At 43.0% G+C, this 18,336-nt stretch overlaps 1 protein-coding gene across 1 annotated transcript in view; it reads left to right on the top strand.

Moving 5' to 3' along the window:
• pkd2l1 (polycystic kidney disease 2-like 1) overlaps window positions 1–18,336 on the top strand; it is a 161,169-nt gene that overhangs the window by 104,147 nt on the left and 38,686 nt on the right. Inside the window, exons 4-7 of the mRNA XM_041209263.1 lie at window positions 3,297–3,544; window positions 7,335–7,559; window positions 11,594–11,822; window positions 17,051–17,221. Coding sequence (XP_041065197.1) covers window positions 3,297–3,544; window positions 7,335–7,559; window positions 11,594–11,822; window positions 17,051–17,221 — 873 coding nt within the window. The remainder of the gene's footprint in view (window positions 1–3,296; window positions 3,545–7,334; window positions 7,560–11,593; window positions 11,823–17,050; window positions 17,222–18,336) is intronic.

The raw sequence follows: 18,336 nt of genomic DNA, 5'->3' as shown, positions 1-18,336 counted from the left end.
GTGTGATCATTGGGTGGGTGGAGATACAGGTCAGCTCAGATGGACAGCTGAATGTGAACCTCAGCAGGCAGCATTCAAAATGTTCAGGACATTGAGGTGAGAGTGATATGGGAAGAATCCGTGTGTGTGGGAGAGTGCTTACATGAGGCTCTGAAACGCCCTGCCACACACACACATTCACACTTCTCCCTCCAGAATCACTTGTTGGCCAGTTGTTCCCTCTACGGTGACAGAGGACAACGTTGAGGGAATCGCAGACAAAGGAGACTGAGAGGGAGAGGACAGCCTCTGAGATTCCTGAGTGGATGACCTAAGGGTGTCCGGCTGCCACTCCTCCTCCCTTTGGGTATCCAGGGACCTCAGCCTGACTCCTTGAGGGGAAGGAGCCCCTGGGGGAATGTCAAGGTGTCCCGTTTCCCTCTCGCATTGCCACTGCAGAAACTCACCAATGGCTCCCACAATGGAGTGCTGGTCTGCGTGCCTCTCCACATTCTGCTGGGCCAGGGTCTCCATGGCATCCACCATCTTCCCCATGGAGATCTCCATACCCGCAGATTTGGGCACCACTTCATCAGAGAGCAGGCGGATGCACTCCTCTGACTCGCATGCCACTCTGCCGAGGGTTTCCAACAGCTCTACATGATTTTCCCTCACCTTCTGCTGACTCTCCACGATGAGTTGGAAAGCCGAATCCAGAGGCTCGTCATCTTCCCCAGCAGTCCTCTGAGTGCTGGGGAGCTCGGCCGATCCTGCTGTGGACATGTGTCTGTGCAGTGATCACCAGATTGTGAACTGAGCCTGCTCTAGGTCTAGGTCCCACTGAGGTGTGTGTCTCTGCGCTGGTGGAGGGTGTGGGTAAGCGCTGTGATGGGTCTTCCAGGCTGCTTATTTCCAGCTCTTCAATGGAGGAGGTGTCCTCTTGGCTGGAGGTGAGGATGTGGATGGAGCTGAAGGACTGGCTGGCTGAGGGTGTCAGTCGCTTGGCAGAGCTCCCTGGGAACCAAAGTAAAGATAATTAGTGCATGGCAGCAGAGTCAACAACAGGAGAGAGAGCACTTACAGTCATGTTGAGAGATGGTGACGTGGTGCAGGAGCCTCAGGTGGGTGTTCGCCGCTGACTTTGCTGTAGTCACAGGCACGGTCCACACCCTCACCAGTCAGTGCGATGGCACGCTCTCAAAGTGAGTGAGGGGCCTAATGTGGGCCCCTGCACCCCTGGCCTGGGATCTCTCCCTGCTGTTGTGAGCCAGCTTCACCTACATGGAAACAGATGGAGAGTGTGTGAGCAGGAGACATGGCATTGTGTGGAATATTTGTGTGGTGAGCAGAGACATGGACAGGATGAGGACGTGAGCTCGAGAGGATATGAGCTTGATGGAGATGTGAGGGTGTGTGTGAGAGTTAGTGGTGTTGTCCCTTGAGGTGTGAGATCCCTGTGGATGTGTGATGGGTTTGTGAGCGTGAGAGTTGAGAGCGATGAGAAGAATGAGTTATCCTGGCAGATCGGATGAGACCATTAATCCTGTAGCGGCACCGGGTGGCTGTCCTCTTTTGGAGGGCATTGGCGGTGACCAACGCTGCCACCGCCTCCCATGCTGGATTGATGATGCAGCTGCCCCTCGTGGCTAGAGCAGGGGTAAAGGACATTACAGTGGCCTCCACTGTGTCCAAAAGACACTCGAGTGATGTATCACTAAGCCGAGGGCTGCAGTCTCTTTGCCTTTTGGGGCCATCCTGTCCTCTATACAGCAGTCATGGGCTGGAAGCACTGAGAAGTGTGCACGCAACTGCACTTTAAATGTGGTGCCTGACATGATAAAATGGCCAAGGTGACAGTGTGGCCGTCAAATAAGAGCCCACCCACCGTGGAAAAGGCTTGATCCCTGGAAATGCATAATTATTGCGGGGGGTTTGGGAGGATACGGCATGAGAAGCCACCATGGCGGCTGACGGGTAAAACATCGTTTTCCCCACCCGCTACCGCACTTAGTGCAAATCTGAGACGATTCCATCTGATGTTTCCTGATAGAGAGACCAAGGACCTCTTTGCAGGTACTTGCTATGGTGGACTTTAGGTTGACCAGGCACTATGGGCACACCATAGCTCTTGCTGGCTGGACATTGAGAGGTTGGCAGCAAGGTGCTGACTGAGAAAGGCAGCCTTGGGGAATCTTTGAGGCATTCATTGTCTCTGTTGCCTCCATTGTTTGGGGGCCAGGCTGATGAAAATAGTAAGTCAGATAAGGCAGTGACCAGTCCAGCTCCAGTCTGCAGATGACACTTGTTTGTACACTCATTGTATAAAGGCTGTGACCATCTTCAATGCCACAGGTAATGCGGTGCCAGTTGTGGCAAAGAGCTGCAGTTTCTGCCGGAGCACTTTGCAATGTTCTGATAGGACCTTCCATGGGAAACATAATCTCCATCTCACTGTGTTGTAGCTCTGGCTGGGTCTGGAGACCTCATGAGCAGTGTAAGGCTGCCCGTGACAGCTCTCCTGCTTCCTGGCCTGTCTGTTGGGCCAAAGGCTGCTCCTTTAGCTCCCCTGCATATTGCTGTAGCAGCTGCTGCTACTCTTCCTCTGTTTCCAGCAGCTAGTGAGAGGTGGCAAATATCATCCCCATCCTTCAGTAAATCAATTTGCAGCTCTCTCTACTAAAAAAATTGTTGAAATGCAAGATGGCACAAGAAGAAATGGAATTTCAGAATAAAAAACATTCCCAACAAAGCTCCTCCAAATCTCCAGATCAATATAAATGGTCTGCCGACTTGCAGGTGAGGTGGCCCTTGGGTTAATGCTGGAATTGATTGCTTCAGATCCATGTAGCCCAATATACTGGGTTTGCCCAGCATTCAATATGTTTCAGTTAATGAAAATGGCATCAGACTCTATTGCTGCCATTGGACCCTGATTTCCACACTCCATTCATGCCCTCCCCTATTTCAGCTGGGAGATCTGGATGCCTGTGTTTAAGCACTATTGAAGGGAAGAAAAGCTGCAGCAAGTTCTTCACTTCCATATTCTCACATGGAAAAGTTTTCTCCTGTCCAAAAATAGGAAGTAAAATTGTCCTTTATACACTAGGTTTCTATTTTATCTATGACATGACATTATGCATGACTCTAAGTTATAAAAAACAAATTCAGATAAGAATATTCAGATACTTACCTGTGTTCCAGTTACAGTTATAATTTTATAATGTAAATGAGGTTTTGAAACATCAAAATTCTTGACATTATGTGTTGCTCCATTTTGCAACAGCCTGTCTGATATAACACTTTTATCTTCTGTTCAGTATGCACAGGGCCCATTGCTGAATGGGCTATACTGGACCAAGTGGTACAATGGTGATTCATTTGAACATGGTCCACATTCATTTATTTACTATGAGAATATACTTCTGGGCGTTCCCCGTATCAGACAGATCAAAGTTATGAATAATTCCTGTGTGGTTCACAAGGACTTCCGAAAAGACATCACTGGATGCTATGACGTCTACACAGCAGACAATGAAAAGAAATCTCCCATCAAAAATGCAACTGCGTGAGTATATTTGCTTTAAGAGGGTGGGGGTGGAAGGGGGCTGGTTGTATTGTCTTGATTAATATTGTTATACTTTCTCCCCTCCCCTTATGAAGATGTTTGATTCCTTGCTGGAGTGCACAAGCACTGGTTATCCTCTTCCGTTAAGTAGTCATTACTCATGTTTGAACTTTACAGGATTTCTGCCTGCAGCACTACATCAGAGTGAAAAACCTGATGCTTCTTCAACCAAAGTATACCCACATAAAATTGGGAGAGGCGGTGGTGTAGTGATATTATCACTGGACTAATAAGCCAGGGACCCAGGGTAATGCCCTGGGGATCTGGGATCGAATCCCACCATTTCAAATGATGATACTTGCAGTCATTAAAAAAGCTGGAATTAGAAGTCTAATGATGACCTTGAAACAATTGTCATAAAAACCCATCTGGTTCACTAATGTCCCAAGGAAAGGAAATTTGCTGCCCATTCCCAGTCTGGCCTACATGTGAATCCAGATCCACAGCAATGTGGTTGACTCTTAAACACCCTCAGAAATGGCCTGCAAGCTGCTCAGTTCTCAAGGGCAATTAGGGATAGGCAATAAATGTTGGCCTAGCCAGCGATGCCCAGATCCCATGAATGAGAAAAAGAAAGGACTTTGATCCAAGCTGGAAATTTGGCTGATTTTTCTTCTTCTTATCCCGGGGCACTAAGATCAGTTGAAATGCTTGTACTATCATTCTTAGTGAGATCAGTTAAGTCAGTACAGTTCAGGGTTCAAACCTAGATCTTCGCAGTCTACATGCTTCATCATTTGATACACTTGCTAAATTATAAATAGAGCTCATATTCCCATTTCAAGGATGTGCTCCAAATATGTCACTTCCTTAATGCGGTGGAGTTGGGGGAGTGGGGTTCAATTGTGTGACTAGCGGTGTAAAGCTTCACAATGAGAGCTAGGGCTATAATGTTGATAGGGTTGATTCTCTGACCTCTGCTCCCATCTAGGAAGTTTCTGCATCAGGAGTCTCACTTCACAAAGTTATCTCTGTAGGTTATCAGGGAAATAAAAACACAGAACAGTCTAAGCCAGTCGTGGCACTAAAAATAACCTATACTTAATCTATTAACATTGCTCATATAAACTGATAAACAAGACATCTTATTGATTTATCTTTATCTTGATAAATTAATTGATTCAGCAAGCATCTAAAACAGTTGGGAAGGCTGGATTGCATTTAGTTTGTTAAGGTTGAATTTTAGATTTAAAATAAAATAAACAAATCATTTCATTGCTAGCACCAGACCTTTAATATAACCAAATTATTAGTAAATTATGGGAAAGCCAGAAAGCTCTTCCTGAGCACAGTTAATTTTCACTTTGTCCAAAATTTAAAATTTTGTTTGAGTGAACCTTGCTCCAAACTCTGATCAGTTGTGTATCCTCGAGTTTCTTTACCCCATCTTTAACAGCTGTGTCTAGACTCTAAACTCTAGAAATTCCTGCCTAAACATCTCCTACTCTCTCCTCTTTTAAGATGCTTGTTAAGACCTACACCTGACCAAACTTTTGGTTACCTGTCTTAATGTCTCCTTTGTTTCAATGTCAATTTTTATCCCATCAAGTTCCTATGAAATACCTAGGGATGTTTTACTCCTTTAAAGATGCTATGTAAATGTGAGTTGTTTTTGTTCACTTTTTTTTAATCTATTTATTGATTTCAAAATTCTTGTTCTCATCTACAAATTCCTCCAGAGTTTGTTCCATTCTACCTCTCTAACCTGAATTTCATGGACAATCCTTAGCTTCTGGTTCCTCTGACTCTGCCTCTGTTCCATCATTGGTAGCAGTATTTCTAGTTGTTAAAGGGGAAATGTAGGAGCATAGTTAGAATTTTGGTTGATAGACATGAATCAAAGGCTTAGGGTTGCTGAGTGTTGGTCAGACTGGAGAAGGGTTGATACTAGTTTACCCAAGGGCCATGTGCTATGTCTACTTTTGTTCTTGCTGTGAATAATACTTTGTGTAAGACATTTTGAACTTGGGCACAGAGAACATAATATTGAAATAGACAAAAGTAGGGAATTTGATATACAGTAACGAAGACTGAAAAAGACTTCAGGAAGACAAATAAGATTAGTTGATGGACAAAAAGGTGACAGGTGTAAATAATATATTCCAAGAGAAAAAAAGAATATGAGTATACATTCAGAGGGAAAAATAACTTTAGGAGTGAACAATCAGATGTGTACACACTAAGGAATAATGGAATAGCAAGTATACACTCAATGGAAATGCACTGACAGTGGATGAACAGATAAACCTAGAGGGTCAAATACATAATTCTCTGAAAGGGCAGGCATAAAAGGCTAATAATATTTTGGATTTTATAAAGAGAGCCTTAGTACAAGAGCAAAGTATGATAAAGCTCCACAAGGATTACCTCTGATTGGGAATGTAATGATGAGGGGGGTCATCAATTTAAGGTAAGTGAGTAAAATGAGGAAAGAGGTGAGAAAAATGTATTTATACAAGGATTGTTGGAGCATGGAATATTTTGTCACAGGGAGTTGTTGTGGCAATGACTATTGCATATTGTGAGGGAAAATTGGATGAGTTTTTGAAACAGGGGAAAAACAGGACTGTGGCGGGCGGGGGTGAGGTTGGGGAAGAGAAGGCAAGCGGATCAATTTGGTTTGTTATAGCAAAGATTATGCAGTCATGACATGCCAAATGGCCTGCTTTTGTGCTGTTGAACCACAGAAAGTTACAGTGCAGAAAGAGGCCATTCAGCCCATCGTGTCTGTGCCAGCCAAAAATGAGAAAAAAGAAACTAGCTGCTCATTTTAATCCCACTTTCTAACACCTTGTCTGTAGCCTTAGAGCTACAGGTCCAGGTACCTTTTAAATGAGTTGAGCATTTCAGCCTCAACCACCAGTGAATTCCAGATGCCCACCATCCACTGGGTGAAAAAGTTTTTCCTCATGCCCCTTCTAATCTTTCTACCAATCACCTTAAATCTATGCCCCTTGTAATTGACCCTCAACTAGGGGAAACAAGTATTTCCTGTCTACCCTATCTAGGCCCCTCATAATTTTGTACACCTCAATTAGGTCACCCCTTAGCCTCCTCTGTTCTAAGGAAAACTGCCCTAGCCTATCCAATCTTTCCTCATAGCTGCAATTTTCAAGCCCTGGCAACATTCTTGTAAATCTCCTCTGCTCTCCCTCCAGAGAAATTATGTCCTTCCTGTAATGTGGTGACCAGAACGTTACACAAAATTCCAGCTGTAGCCTAACCAGCATTTTATACAGTTCCAGCATACATCCCTGCTTTTGTATTCAAAACCTCACCCAATAAAGGAAAGCATTCCATATGCTTTCTCTACCACCTTATCCACCTGTCCTGCCACCTTCAGGAACCTGTGAACATGCTCTATAAGGTCTCTCACTTCCTCAACCTCTCTCAATAAATTCCTGTTTATTGAGCATTCCCTTGCTTTGTTTGCCCTTCCCAAATGTATTATCTCATTACATTACCTGTGAACTTCTATGCTTTGGTATAGTTTCTACTCTTTGGAACTCCCTTCCTAGCCTCCTCCCATTTCAACCTTCTGTCTTGCCTTAAGAATCTTCTGAATGCTGACCTCTTCAAGCTGACATGTTTAATTTCGCATAACTCTTCTACTTACATTTGCTTTCCAGTTTCTCTACCTCTGTGAAACTTCTTGAAAAGATTTCTGTGTTAAAGGCACTATGTAAATCCAAGTCTGTTGTAGTTAATTCTAATTGTGGTCTTTGTGTAGGTGGATTTATTATTCTGAGTCAGAACTTGGAGGTTCCTCACACTGGGGTAAACTAACTGTCTACAGTGGTGGTGGTTATTATCAAGATCTCAAGACAAATATGGATAAAAGTGCTGTAATTCTACAAGATCTGAAGGATAGTCTGTGGCTGGACAGAGGCACTCGTGCAGTTTTCATTGATTTCTCTGTGTACAATGCCAACATTAATCTCTTCTGTGTTATAAGGTAGGTCATTCAGAAACCAATTGCCCCTGAGAACAGGAATCTTACATTGCAATTTAGATTGAGATTTAAATATATTGAAAAGTGTGAAGTTTATTTAAGTTCAAAAGTGGAATGATGACAAGACTTTCTGACTTGCAAGCCAATAACTTCATTATTCAGTTTGTTTCCATACAGGAGTGAGACAAATACAAACACAGATGGATAGACAGATAGAGTGAGAGTGAATGAAATAGACAGGTGATAGATAAGTAGATAGGTAGCTAGTCAAACAAACAACAAACATTTTGTCTTGGAACAAGTCCAATAGAACAAAGAATAAAGAAAAGTACAGCACAGGAACAGGCCCTTCGGCCCTCCAAGCCTACGCCGATCATATTGCCCGTCAACTAAAACATTTTGCACTTCCGGGGTCCATATCAATCTATTCCCATCCTATGCATGTATTTGTCAAGCTGCCTCTTAAACACCACTATCGTACCTGCTTCCACCACCTCCTCTGGCAGCGAATTCCAGACACTCACTACCCTCTGCATAAAAACTTGCCCCACACATCACCTTTATAGTTTTCTCCTTTCACCTTAAATCTATGTCCCCTAGTAATTGACTTTTCCACCCTGGGAAAATGCTTCTAACTATCTACTCTGTCCATGCCACTCATAATTTTGTAAACTTCTATCAAGTCGCTCTTAATAATTTAATAATTTAACAGTTCCATCTGTTTTATGTGGCTTTCAGTGCACAGGTTCTGTTTTCAACATTAATGTGTATGAAAACCGGGCAGTAAAAGAGTAACATAATACAGCTACAACACTGGCATCTACCCGGCTATGTTGAGAATTGCCTAAGTATGTCCTGTACACAAAAAGCAGGACAAATACAACCCAACCAATTACCGCCCCATCAGTCTACTCTCGATCATCAGACAAGTAAAGGAAGGGGTCATCGACAGTACCATCAAGTAGCACTTGCTTAGAAAGAACCTGCTCACTGACGCTCAGTTTGGGTTCCACCAGGGCCACTCAGCTCCTGACCTCATTACAGCCTTGGTTCAAACATGGACAAAAGAGCTGACCTCCTGAGGTGAGGTGAGAGTGATTGCCTTTGACATCAAGACACATTTGACCAAGTGTGGCATCAAGGAGCCCTAGCAAAACTGGGGCCAATGGGAATCAGGGGGAAACTCTCCACTGGTTGGAGTCATACCTAGCACAAAGGAAGTTGGCTGTGGTTGTTGGAGGTCAGTCATCTCGGTTCCAGACATAACCACAGGAGTTCCTCAGGGTAGTGTCCTCGGCCCAACCATCTTCAGCTGCTTCATCAATGATCGCCCTTCCATCATAAGATCAGAAGTGAGGATGTTCGCTGATGATTGCACAATGCTCAGCACCATTCGTGACTTCTCAGATACTGAATCAGTCCATGTCTAAATGCAGCAAGGCCTGGACAATATCCAGGCTTGGGCTAACAAGTGGTAAGTAACATTTGCACCACACAAGTGTCAGGCAATGATCATCTCCAACAAGAAAGTCCCTTGATGCTCAATGTCATTACCATCACTGAATCCTCCATTGTCAACAACCTGGGGGTTACCATTGACTAGAAACTGAACTGGACTAGCCATATAAATACTGTGGCTACAAGAGCAGGTCAGACACTAGGAATCGTGTGACAAGTAACTCACCTCCTGACTCCCCAGAGCCTGTACCATCTACAAGGCACAAGTCAGGAGTGTGATGGAATACTCCCCACTTGCCTGGATGAATGCAGCTCCGACAACACTCAAGAAGCTTGACACTATCCAGAAAAAAGCAGCCTGCTTGATTGGCACCACATCTACAAATATTCACTCCCTCCATCACCAACATACAGTGGCAGCAGTGTGTACCATCTACAAGATGAACTGCAGGGATTCACCAAGACTCTTTAGACAGCACCTTCCAAACCCACGACCTCTATCATCTAGAAGGACAAGGACAGCCAGATAGATGGGAATACCAACACCTGGAAGTTCCCCTCCAAGATACTCGCCATCCTGACTTGGAAATATATCGCTGTTCCTTCACTGTCGCTGGGTCAAAATCCTGGAACTTCATTCCTAACAGCACTGTGGGTGTACCTACACCACATGGACTGCAGCAATTCAAGAAGGCAGCTCACCACTACTTTCTCAAGAGCAACTAGGGATGGGCAATAAATGCTGGCCCAGCCAGTGAAGCTCACATCCCATAAATGAATAAAAAAAAAATTTGGCATCACAGATTAGAAAGGCACTGGTTTGATTCTCTCTCACTGCTCACACCTTTCAATTCAAATGTGGACTATGTTAAATATGGAGGTTACAGAATGGGGAAATCAGACGCGAGCTTTATTACTGGGTCACTATCATGTCTGCCTGGTCTGGAAATAGGCCTCCCACCTTCAGTGACAGAAATGAAAGATTAACAAACAGCCTGGGATGAAAAATTATAGTGTATGCACAGTCTGAGAATAAAAGGGCAATTGTGCAGGGGAAGGATCTAATGTTGAACACTGCTAGATTGAAGCACAGTTCACAGATAGACTTGGAACACTGGAGGGTTGATTTTGTATCTCAATCTTCCATATCATGAGGTTCCATGTGACAATTGGAGGCTGACTAAATTACATTAGTATCATCTTAAAAAAAACACTTCTAAAAGCTTCTGAATTCACCCACATTGAACCAGAGGTATCTGACTGAATTGTATTAGGAAGGGGTTACATTCATGTACTTCATTCATATTCGAGCAAACATTATATTTTTGTGATTTTTTTAAACTTTAGTTTTGGGTTAAAAGTAGCAAAAAGTAACTGTGCTACTCAAGAATGGGGGAAGATAGAAAATGGAAATATAGGCCAGTTGGTGGTCAGTAGAAGGGAAAATTCCAGAATCTTCTATTAGGATTCTGGTATCAGGAGTAGGAGAAATTTATAAGATGATTAGGCAGAGTCAACACTGTTTTATAAAAGTGACTCTGTATTTTATAAATCTGTGGGTGTTTTTTGAGTGTATAACTGACAGAGTAACTGATATATACAAATATGTAGTAGATTTGGACTATCAGAAGGCATTCGACAGGCTTCCACATAATATGATGATACACAGAATTAAGCACATGGATTGGGTAACGTATTAGCAAGGATTGAGGATCAGTTAACAGACAAAGAAAAGAGAATAGGAATAAATGGGTCATTTTCAGATTGTAACCAGTGAACTGCCACAAGGATCAGGGCTTGGGCCTCAGGTATTTATAATCTATATCAATGACTTAGATGAGGAGACCAAGTACAATATATTCAAGTTTGCTGATGACATAAAGCGAGGTGATAAAGCAAGCTGTAAGGAAGACACAAAGAAGCTGCAAAGGAACATAGACCAGTTAAGTGAGTGAGCAACAAGGTGGCAGTATCATAAAAAAATAAGAACACATGAAATTGGAGCAGGAGAGACCACTTGGTCCCTCGAAGGAAATGAAGCTGGTGTAAAGATTGGTCATGATTTTATTGAATGCATGCAGACTTAAGGAACTGTAAGGCCTACTCCTGCTCCTATTATGTGGTTATGTGAAATATTTAATTGGTTAACCTGTGGCTTATCAACTAATCATTGGTTTCATTCACTGAACTGTCTGAATCAGAGGTCATCAACCTGAAATGTTAACTCTGTTTTTCTCTCCAGAGATGCTGCCAGAGCTGCTAAGTATTTCTAGCATTTTTTGTTTTGATTTCAGATTTCTAGTCTCTGCAGTATTTTGCATTTTGTGCCTGAATCATTCTTGCTTTTGTGAAAATATGGCAAAATACAAATGTTTGCATGGTGTGAGCACGTAACAGTTTCAGAGTTTTAAAATATTTAACAATATACTCACAGTGCAGAGATAACCATTCACCTTTAGTGTACCTAGTGTAATATTTGATGTGCTGAAATTCCTGATATGCCTGCCCAGTGTCCAAAGCCCCATGGTGGGATTGCTGAAGATTAACCTTTCAGTTTTTATTGTTTGATTTTTTTAAAGGCTTGTAGTAGAATTTCCTGCAACTGGTGGTGCAATACCTTCCTCGCAGTTCCGCACAGTGAAACTCATTCGTTATGTCAACAACTGGGATTATTTTATCATAGGTTGTGAAGTAATCTTCTGTGTCTTTATCCTTTACTACATTGTGGAAGAGATATTGGAACTCAGAATTCATAAACTGCAATATGTCAAATGCATCTGGAATTGCTTGGACCTGGTGGTAATTTTGGTAAGTTCTTGGTTTTCTTTGCATTTCTAATTCTATTTTTTAACACTTCCCCCTGCATTCACCCCTTTCATTGTCACCCCATGAGGTGCTCAGCAGGGGCTGTGTTTGAATTTGGAACAAGGCACGTCCTGTCACATCCACATTATGTGCCATGTCTTGCTGGGTTCAGAACGGACATGGTTTGCCCCCAAATCAAACAAGTTTGAGTTACCTGTTTTTTTTTATTCATTCATGAGATGTGGGCATCTCTGGTCATGCCAGCACTTACTGCCCACCCCTAATTGCCTTTGTTCAGGGGGCATTTAAGAGTCAACCACATTGCTATGGAAGCCAGACCAGTTGAGGATGGCATATTTCCTTCCCTAAAGGACATTAGCAAATCAGATGGGTTTTTACAACAATCAGTAATGGTTTTACGGTCATCATCAGACTTTTAATTCCAGATTTTTTATTGAATTCAAATTTCACTATCTGTCTTGGTGGGATTCAAACCCAGGACCCCAGAGCATTACCCTGGATCTCTGGAATACCAGTCCAGTGACAATACCACTGAGCCATTGCCTCCCTTGGCTGTAATAAGGGCTGTCAACCCTTGTCATCATTGCAGGGTAAAACTGACATCCAGTTAAATATAGAAAGCTAAAGTTCCTGTCATAGATATATTGGGCCTTATTAGGGTGTGCTGTTGCAATCTTTGCTAACAGACTCAGCAATGAATTCAGATCAATAGCATGAAGTTTTTGTACCTACCAACTAGTACCACACTAAAGAAAAGGGTTAGGTGGTTACCTTCAGAAGTGAGCAAGGCCGTAATAACATATTAAGTAATAATTATTGCTGAATTACCTCTCTGGTCATGAAACATTCCTTTTATAAGTATGGAGTCTCATTCCTTCAGATGATAGTACATCTTGGAAGGGTCATGAGGACTCGAAATGTCAACTCTTTCCTCTCCGCCGATGCTGCCAGACCTGCTGAGTTTTTCCAGGTAATTCTGTTTTTGCTCTGGTTCTCCTACTCCATCCTAATCCTGAGCTATATTTACAGAGGCAGGATTGAGGGGGCGGTGGTAGTAATTGGCCCAGCTACCTAACTGCATGCATGCATTGTCAAGGGTTTGTCGAGGTTAATTAAAGCAGGCTGACTGGCATTTTCCATTTGGCCTCCAGGATCCCACAGGTAGCAGGAGTAGCCAGAGGAGACTTCCCGGCTCCATGCAGGCACCCGTGATCCAGTCAGGCCTAGAGGCTTTCTGTGCCTGCCTGGGTGTAGGTGCAGCCACAGTCTATCTGTAGATGGGCTACCTTCAAACCAACCCTCCCACCACATGCCCCACAACCCGCACACCCCCAGCCCCCACGTTCCACACAGTGGTGGCCTGGCAATAAAATCTGTTTCTTGATTTATGTTTTCTAAAAGTTGGAGAAAAAGTATCTTCGTCTTGAAGTGCCCTCTCCCTTGCTTACCCTCTACTGCAGTCTGCTGCTCCTCTCAAACTACAAAGCCTCTGCAGCTTTGAGAGCACACCCAACATACTAAACTGGGTGGCAAGCCTGCTTCCAAGTCAATTAAAGGGGTGCCCCATTGAAAATCATAAAGGCGGGGGGGGATGCAGGGGTTGTGGTGGGGAGGATCAGGAACCAGAAACAATTCCAACCTCCGCTTCCTGCCATTGGAGTGAAAAATCACATGCTGCATATTTCAGTGAAGGAACTTCAATCTGATTGGTTGAAGAGCCTCACTGTTCGCAGGCACCACACTGGAGTCCAGATTAGTGGAAATCTCCACTGACAAGCCCGCAAAAACCTGTGGGCAGCTGTCAGGCAGGTGAACAGCGAAAGTAGATTCTTCTACCCCCTGAGAGCAATACATAAGCCAATATTCAGGAACCTCAAACTTCTGAGCTGCTGATTGTCAATCAAGCAGCTAAATGCCTGAGGTTTTTTTTGATTCTTAAAAGTTGTACAGGGTTTTGGTGAGACTGCATCTGGATTATTATGTGCAGTTTTGGTCTCCACATTTAAGAAAGGATATACTTACATTGGAAGCAGTACAGTGAAGATTCACTAAATTGGTCCCTGGGATGAGGGGATTGTTCTATGATGAGAAGCTGAGTAAATTGGGCCTATATTCTCTGGAGTTTAGAAGAATGGGAGGAGATCTCATTGAAACATAGAATATTCTGAAGGGGTTTGATAGTGTGGATGCAGAGAGATTGTTTCCACTGGTCGGGGAATCTAAAACACAGTCTCAGGAGGAGGGGCCGATCACTCAGGACTGAGATAAGGAGAAATTACTTCACTCAAAGGTTTATGAATCTTCGGAGTTCTCTACCCCAGAGGGTTGTGGATGTTCTATCATTGATTATATTTAAGGCTGGGATAGGCAGATTTTTGGTCTCTCAGGGAATTAAGGGATATGGGGAATGGGCAGAAAAATGGAGTTGAAGCCCAAGGTCAGCCACGATCATAGTGAATGGTGGAGCAGGCTTAATCGGACATGTGGTCCACTCCTGCTCCTATTTCTTGTGTTCTTGTGTTATCTGTTCTAAAGAGTCATTTTCTGATCACATATTCCTGACATGGAGATTTTTACCTGAGCAATATTTATTGATATGTGCTCCCAGCAAGCAGGCACTGTGCCGGGAGCACCCAGTCACAAAATGTATTTCCGAATTACAAGTAATTTATCTTGTAAAGGTAAAATCATGCAATTTACATATGTAACTTACGTGTAATTTATATAATAAAATATGTAAGTAACTGAGGTATTATTGATAAATCTAATAAATGTACCAATTTATAGATACATAAAGTTACAGATTCAACTAAGATATCAATTTGCAGATGTAATAACCGTATCAATGTGTGATCACTATATTTTGTATGCATAAAGCAGATTTAACTATTTATAATACAAGAGGTAAGTACATTTACAGATGTAAAGTGTATTAATTGAAGAATATATTAGTCAAAATAAAGATCCTGTTTGCCACTGGAATATAAGACCATAAGACATAGGAGCAGAAATTAGGCTATACGGCCCATTGAGTCTGCTCTGCCATTCAATCATGGCTGATAAGTTTGTCAACCTCATTCTCCCGCCTTCTCCCCGTAACCTATGATCCCCTTACCAATCAGGAACCTATCTATCTCGGTCTCAAACACACTCAATGACCTGGCCTCCACAGCCTTCTGTAACAATGAATCCCATAGATTCACCACTCTCTGGCTAAAGAATTTTCTCCTCATCTCTGTTCTAAAAGGTCTTCTCTTTACTCTGAGGCTGTGCCCTCAGGTCCTAGTCTGTCCTACTAATGGAAACATCTTCCCCACGTCCACTCTATCCAGGCCTTTCAGTATTTTGTAAGTTTCAATCAGATCCCCCCTCATCCTTCTAAACTCCATCGAGTATAGACCCAGAGTCCTCAAACGTTCCTCATATGTTAAGCCTTTCATTCCTGGGATCGTTCGCGTGAACCTTCTCTGGACCCTCTCCAGGGCCAGAACATTCTTCCTGAGATATGGGGCCCAAAATTGCTCACAATATTATAAATGTGATCTGACCAGAGCCTTATAAAGCCTCAGCAGCACATCCCTGCTTTTATATTCTAGTCCTCTTGAAATAAATGCCAACATTACATTTGCCTTCCTAACTACCGACTCAACTTGCAAGTTAACCTTAAGAGAATCCTGGACTAGGACTCCCAAGTCCCTTTGCACTCCAGATTTCTGAATTCTCACCCCATTTAGAAAATAGTCTATGCTTCTATTCTTCCTCCCAAAGTGCATGGCCTCACACTTGCCCACGTTGTATTCCATCTGCCACTTCTTTGTCCATTCTCCTAACTGTCCAAATCCTTCTGCAGCCTCCCCGCCTCCTCAATACTACCTGTCCCTCCACCTATCTTTGTATCATCTGCAAACTTAGCCAGGATGCCCTCAGTTCCTTTATCTAGATCATTACTGTATAAAGTGAAAAGTTGTGGTCCTAACACTGACCCCTGTCTCCACTAGTCACCGACCGCCATCCTGAGAAGGAACCCCTTATCCCCATTCTCTGCCTCCTTCCAGACAGCCAATCTTCTATCCATGCTAGTACCTTGCCTCTAACACCATGGGCTCTTATCTTACTGAGCAGCCTCCTGTGTGGCACCTTGTCAAAGGCCATCTGGAAGTCCAAGTAGATAACATCCATTGGCTCTCCTAACCTATTCGTTACCTCCTCAAAGAATTCTAACTGATTTGTCAGGCATGACCTCCCCTTGATGAAACCAAGCTGACTTTTCCCTATTTAACCATGCATTTCCAAGTATTCTGAAATCTCATCCTTAATACTGGACTCTAAAATCTTACCAACGACCGAGGTCAAGCTAATTGGCCTGTAATTTCCCGTCTTTTGCCTCACTCCCTTCTTAAACAGGGGGGTTCATTAGCGATTTTCCAGTCCTCTGGGACCCTCCCTGACTCGAGTGATTCCTGAAAGATCACCACTAACGCCTCCATTATCTCTTCAGCTATATCCTTCAGAACTCTGGGGTGTAATCCATCTGGTCCAGGTGATTTATCCATCTTCAGACCTTTCAGTTTTCCTAGCACTTTCTCCTTGATAATGGCCACCATATTCACCTCTGCCCCCTGATTCTCTCGAACTTTGGGGATGTTACTCGTGTCTTCCACTGTGAAGACCGATGCAAAGTACCTATTCAGTTCCTCCGCCATTTCTTCGTTCCCCACTATTATTTCTCCAGAGTCATTTTCCAGCAGCCCAATGTCCACTTTTGCCTCTCTCTTATCCTTTATATACCTAAAAAAACTCTTGCAATTTTCTTTTATATTTCTGGCTAGTTTACTCTCATATTTAATCTTCTCCCTCTTTATTTCTTTTTTAGTTGTCCTCTGTTGGTCTTTGTAGGCTTCCCAATCCCCTGGTTTCCCACTGCTCTTCGCCAAATTGTATGCTTTCTCTTTATGAACAATATGAACAAACTGTGATCATTTTTGGCATGTGTTGGACTAGGGGCAGGGGCAGGACCAGAAAATGTGGCTATCCATTCAAAACTCGATTGAATTCAGCAGGACTGGAAGATCCTGGCAGGGAGGGCCGTAAAATTCCGCCCTTGGTTACAGAATCTATATCATTATAAATATTATTTACTATTCAAGGTTGGTTTCTAGACTTTATAATTGTAGTGAACAAAAAGCCAATTATTTGGTTTTCTCTTGCAGCTGTCCCTGCTTTCCATAGGTTTCCATATTTTCCGCACTATTAAGGTGAACATACTGATGGGAGCGCTGCTGACAGATCCTGAATCCTACGCTGACTTTGAGTTTTTGGCTTTTTGGCAGACCCAATACAATAACATGAATGCTGTCAACTTGTTTTTTGCTTGGATCAAGGTAAATAGCTTTGTTCATAATTAATAAGAAATTAACAAGAAATAGTTCATTTCATTTTTCCTGTTGCATTCGCAACAGACTTTACATTCAATGGATTTCTTTTCATGTCTAGTCATTTTTATAGGCAAATACTCTAACAAACTTACCCCCAGCAAATTCTCACAAAAAGGGAGTGAATGCCCAGATGGGTAATGTTTGGTGGAGAGTGAAGCATAGGAGAACTCACTGCTCTTCTTCAAAGAGTACCTTGCTAGCTTTAACACAGTATTTTAGCAGACTGATAAGACCTTCATTTAACATCTCAACTGAAAGACAGCACCTTCAACAAAACAGCACCCTGTCAGTAAGGTCAGCCTGAAATATCAGCTCAGGACCTGGAGTGGTGTTTGAACCCATAGCTTTCTGACTTAGACACTTCATAATATCAAATGTGCAGTTTTGCAAAGGAGTTGGCTTGTTTGAGGTGGCAGCACTCTTGCCTCTAAGTTGGATGGCTAAGTGGTTCAAGCCCCACTTTGAGAATTGATCAGAAGATTGGTGCCATAATGATGTGCTGTCTCCAAGAACTGGGTTGATTAATTTATCCTGTATTAAAAGCGCTCAAGTGATTTCCCTGCAGGTGTGCAAAATAATGTTTTGTTCGAGCAGAAGTTCTGTTCTCCATTAAATGTCTGTGAAATGTGAGTCAAGAAGAAATCTCATTAAATTGAGAAGCCTTACACATTTATTCCGACTTTCTGTCTGTATAGAAGTTGACACTATCGGCGAGATTTTAACTTGTTCAAAATCCATTCACTTAGAGTTAAAATCGAGCCCAGTACGAACCTGTGTAGGTTGTTGCTGGAAAGGCTATGGAAACTTTGGCAGCAAGCCGCTTCATTCTCGTTGCTCTTGTTGGTCAGGTGACCAGGATGGGACCAATAAGTATCAGCATTAATTAAATATTTGAGAAACAGGAAGAGTTGATAGCCTGCGAGCCACAGAGACCATCAGTGGAGGAATAGACAACATGGCTCTGCAATCGCCAGTCAGCTCTCCTGCATTCTCAGGGAGCTGTGTCTCACTGCTCAGACTATCTAAGAAGGCTATCCAGGCCATAAACCACTTACTAAAAT

Source organism: Carcharodon carcharias, chromosome 17, assembly GCF_017639515.1.
Source record: "Carcharodon carcharias isolate sCarCar2 chromosome 17, sCarCar2.pri, whole genome shotgun sequence".
Lineage (NCBI taxonomy): Eukaryota > Metazoa > Chordata > Chondrichthyes > Lamniformes > Lamnidae > Carcharodon > Carcharodon carcharias.
Note: the sequence above shows the minus strand (reverse complement) of the source record. Positions and strands in the feature narration are given on the sequence as shown.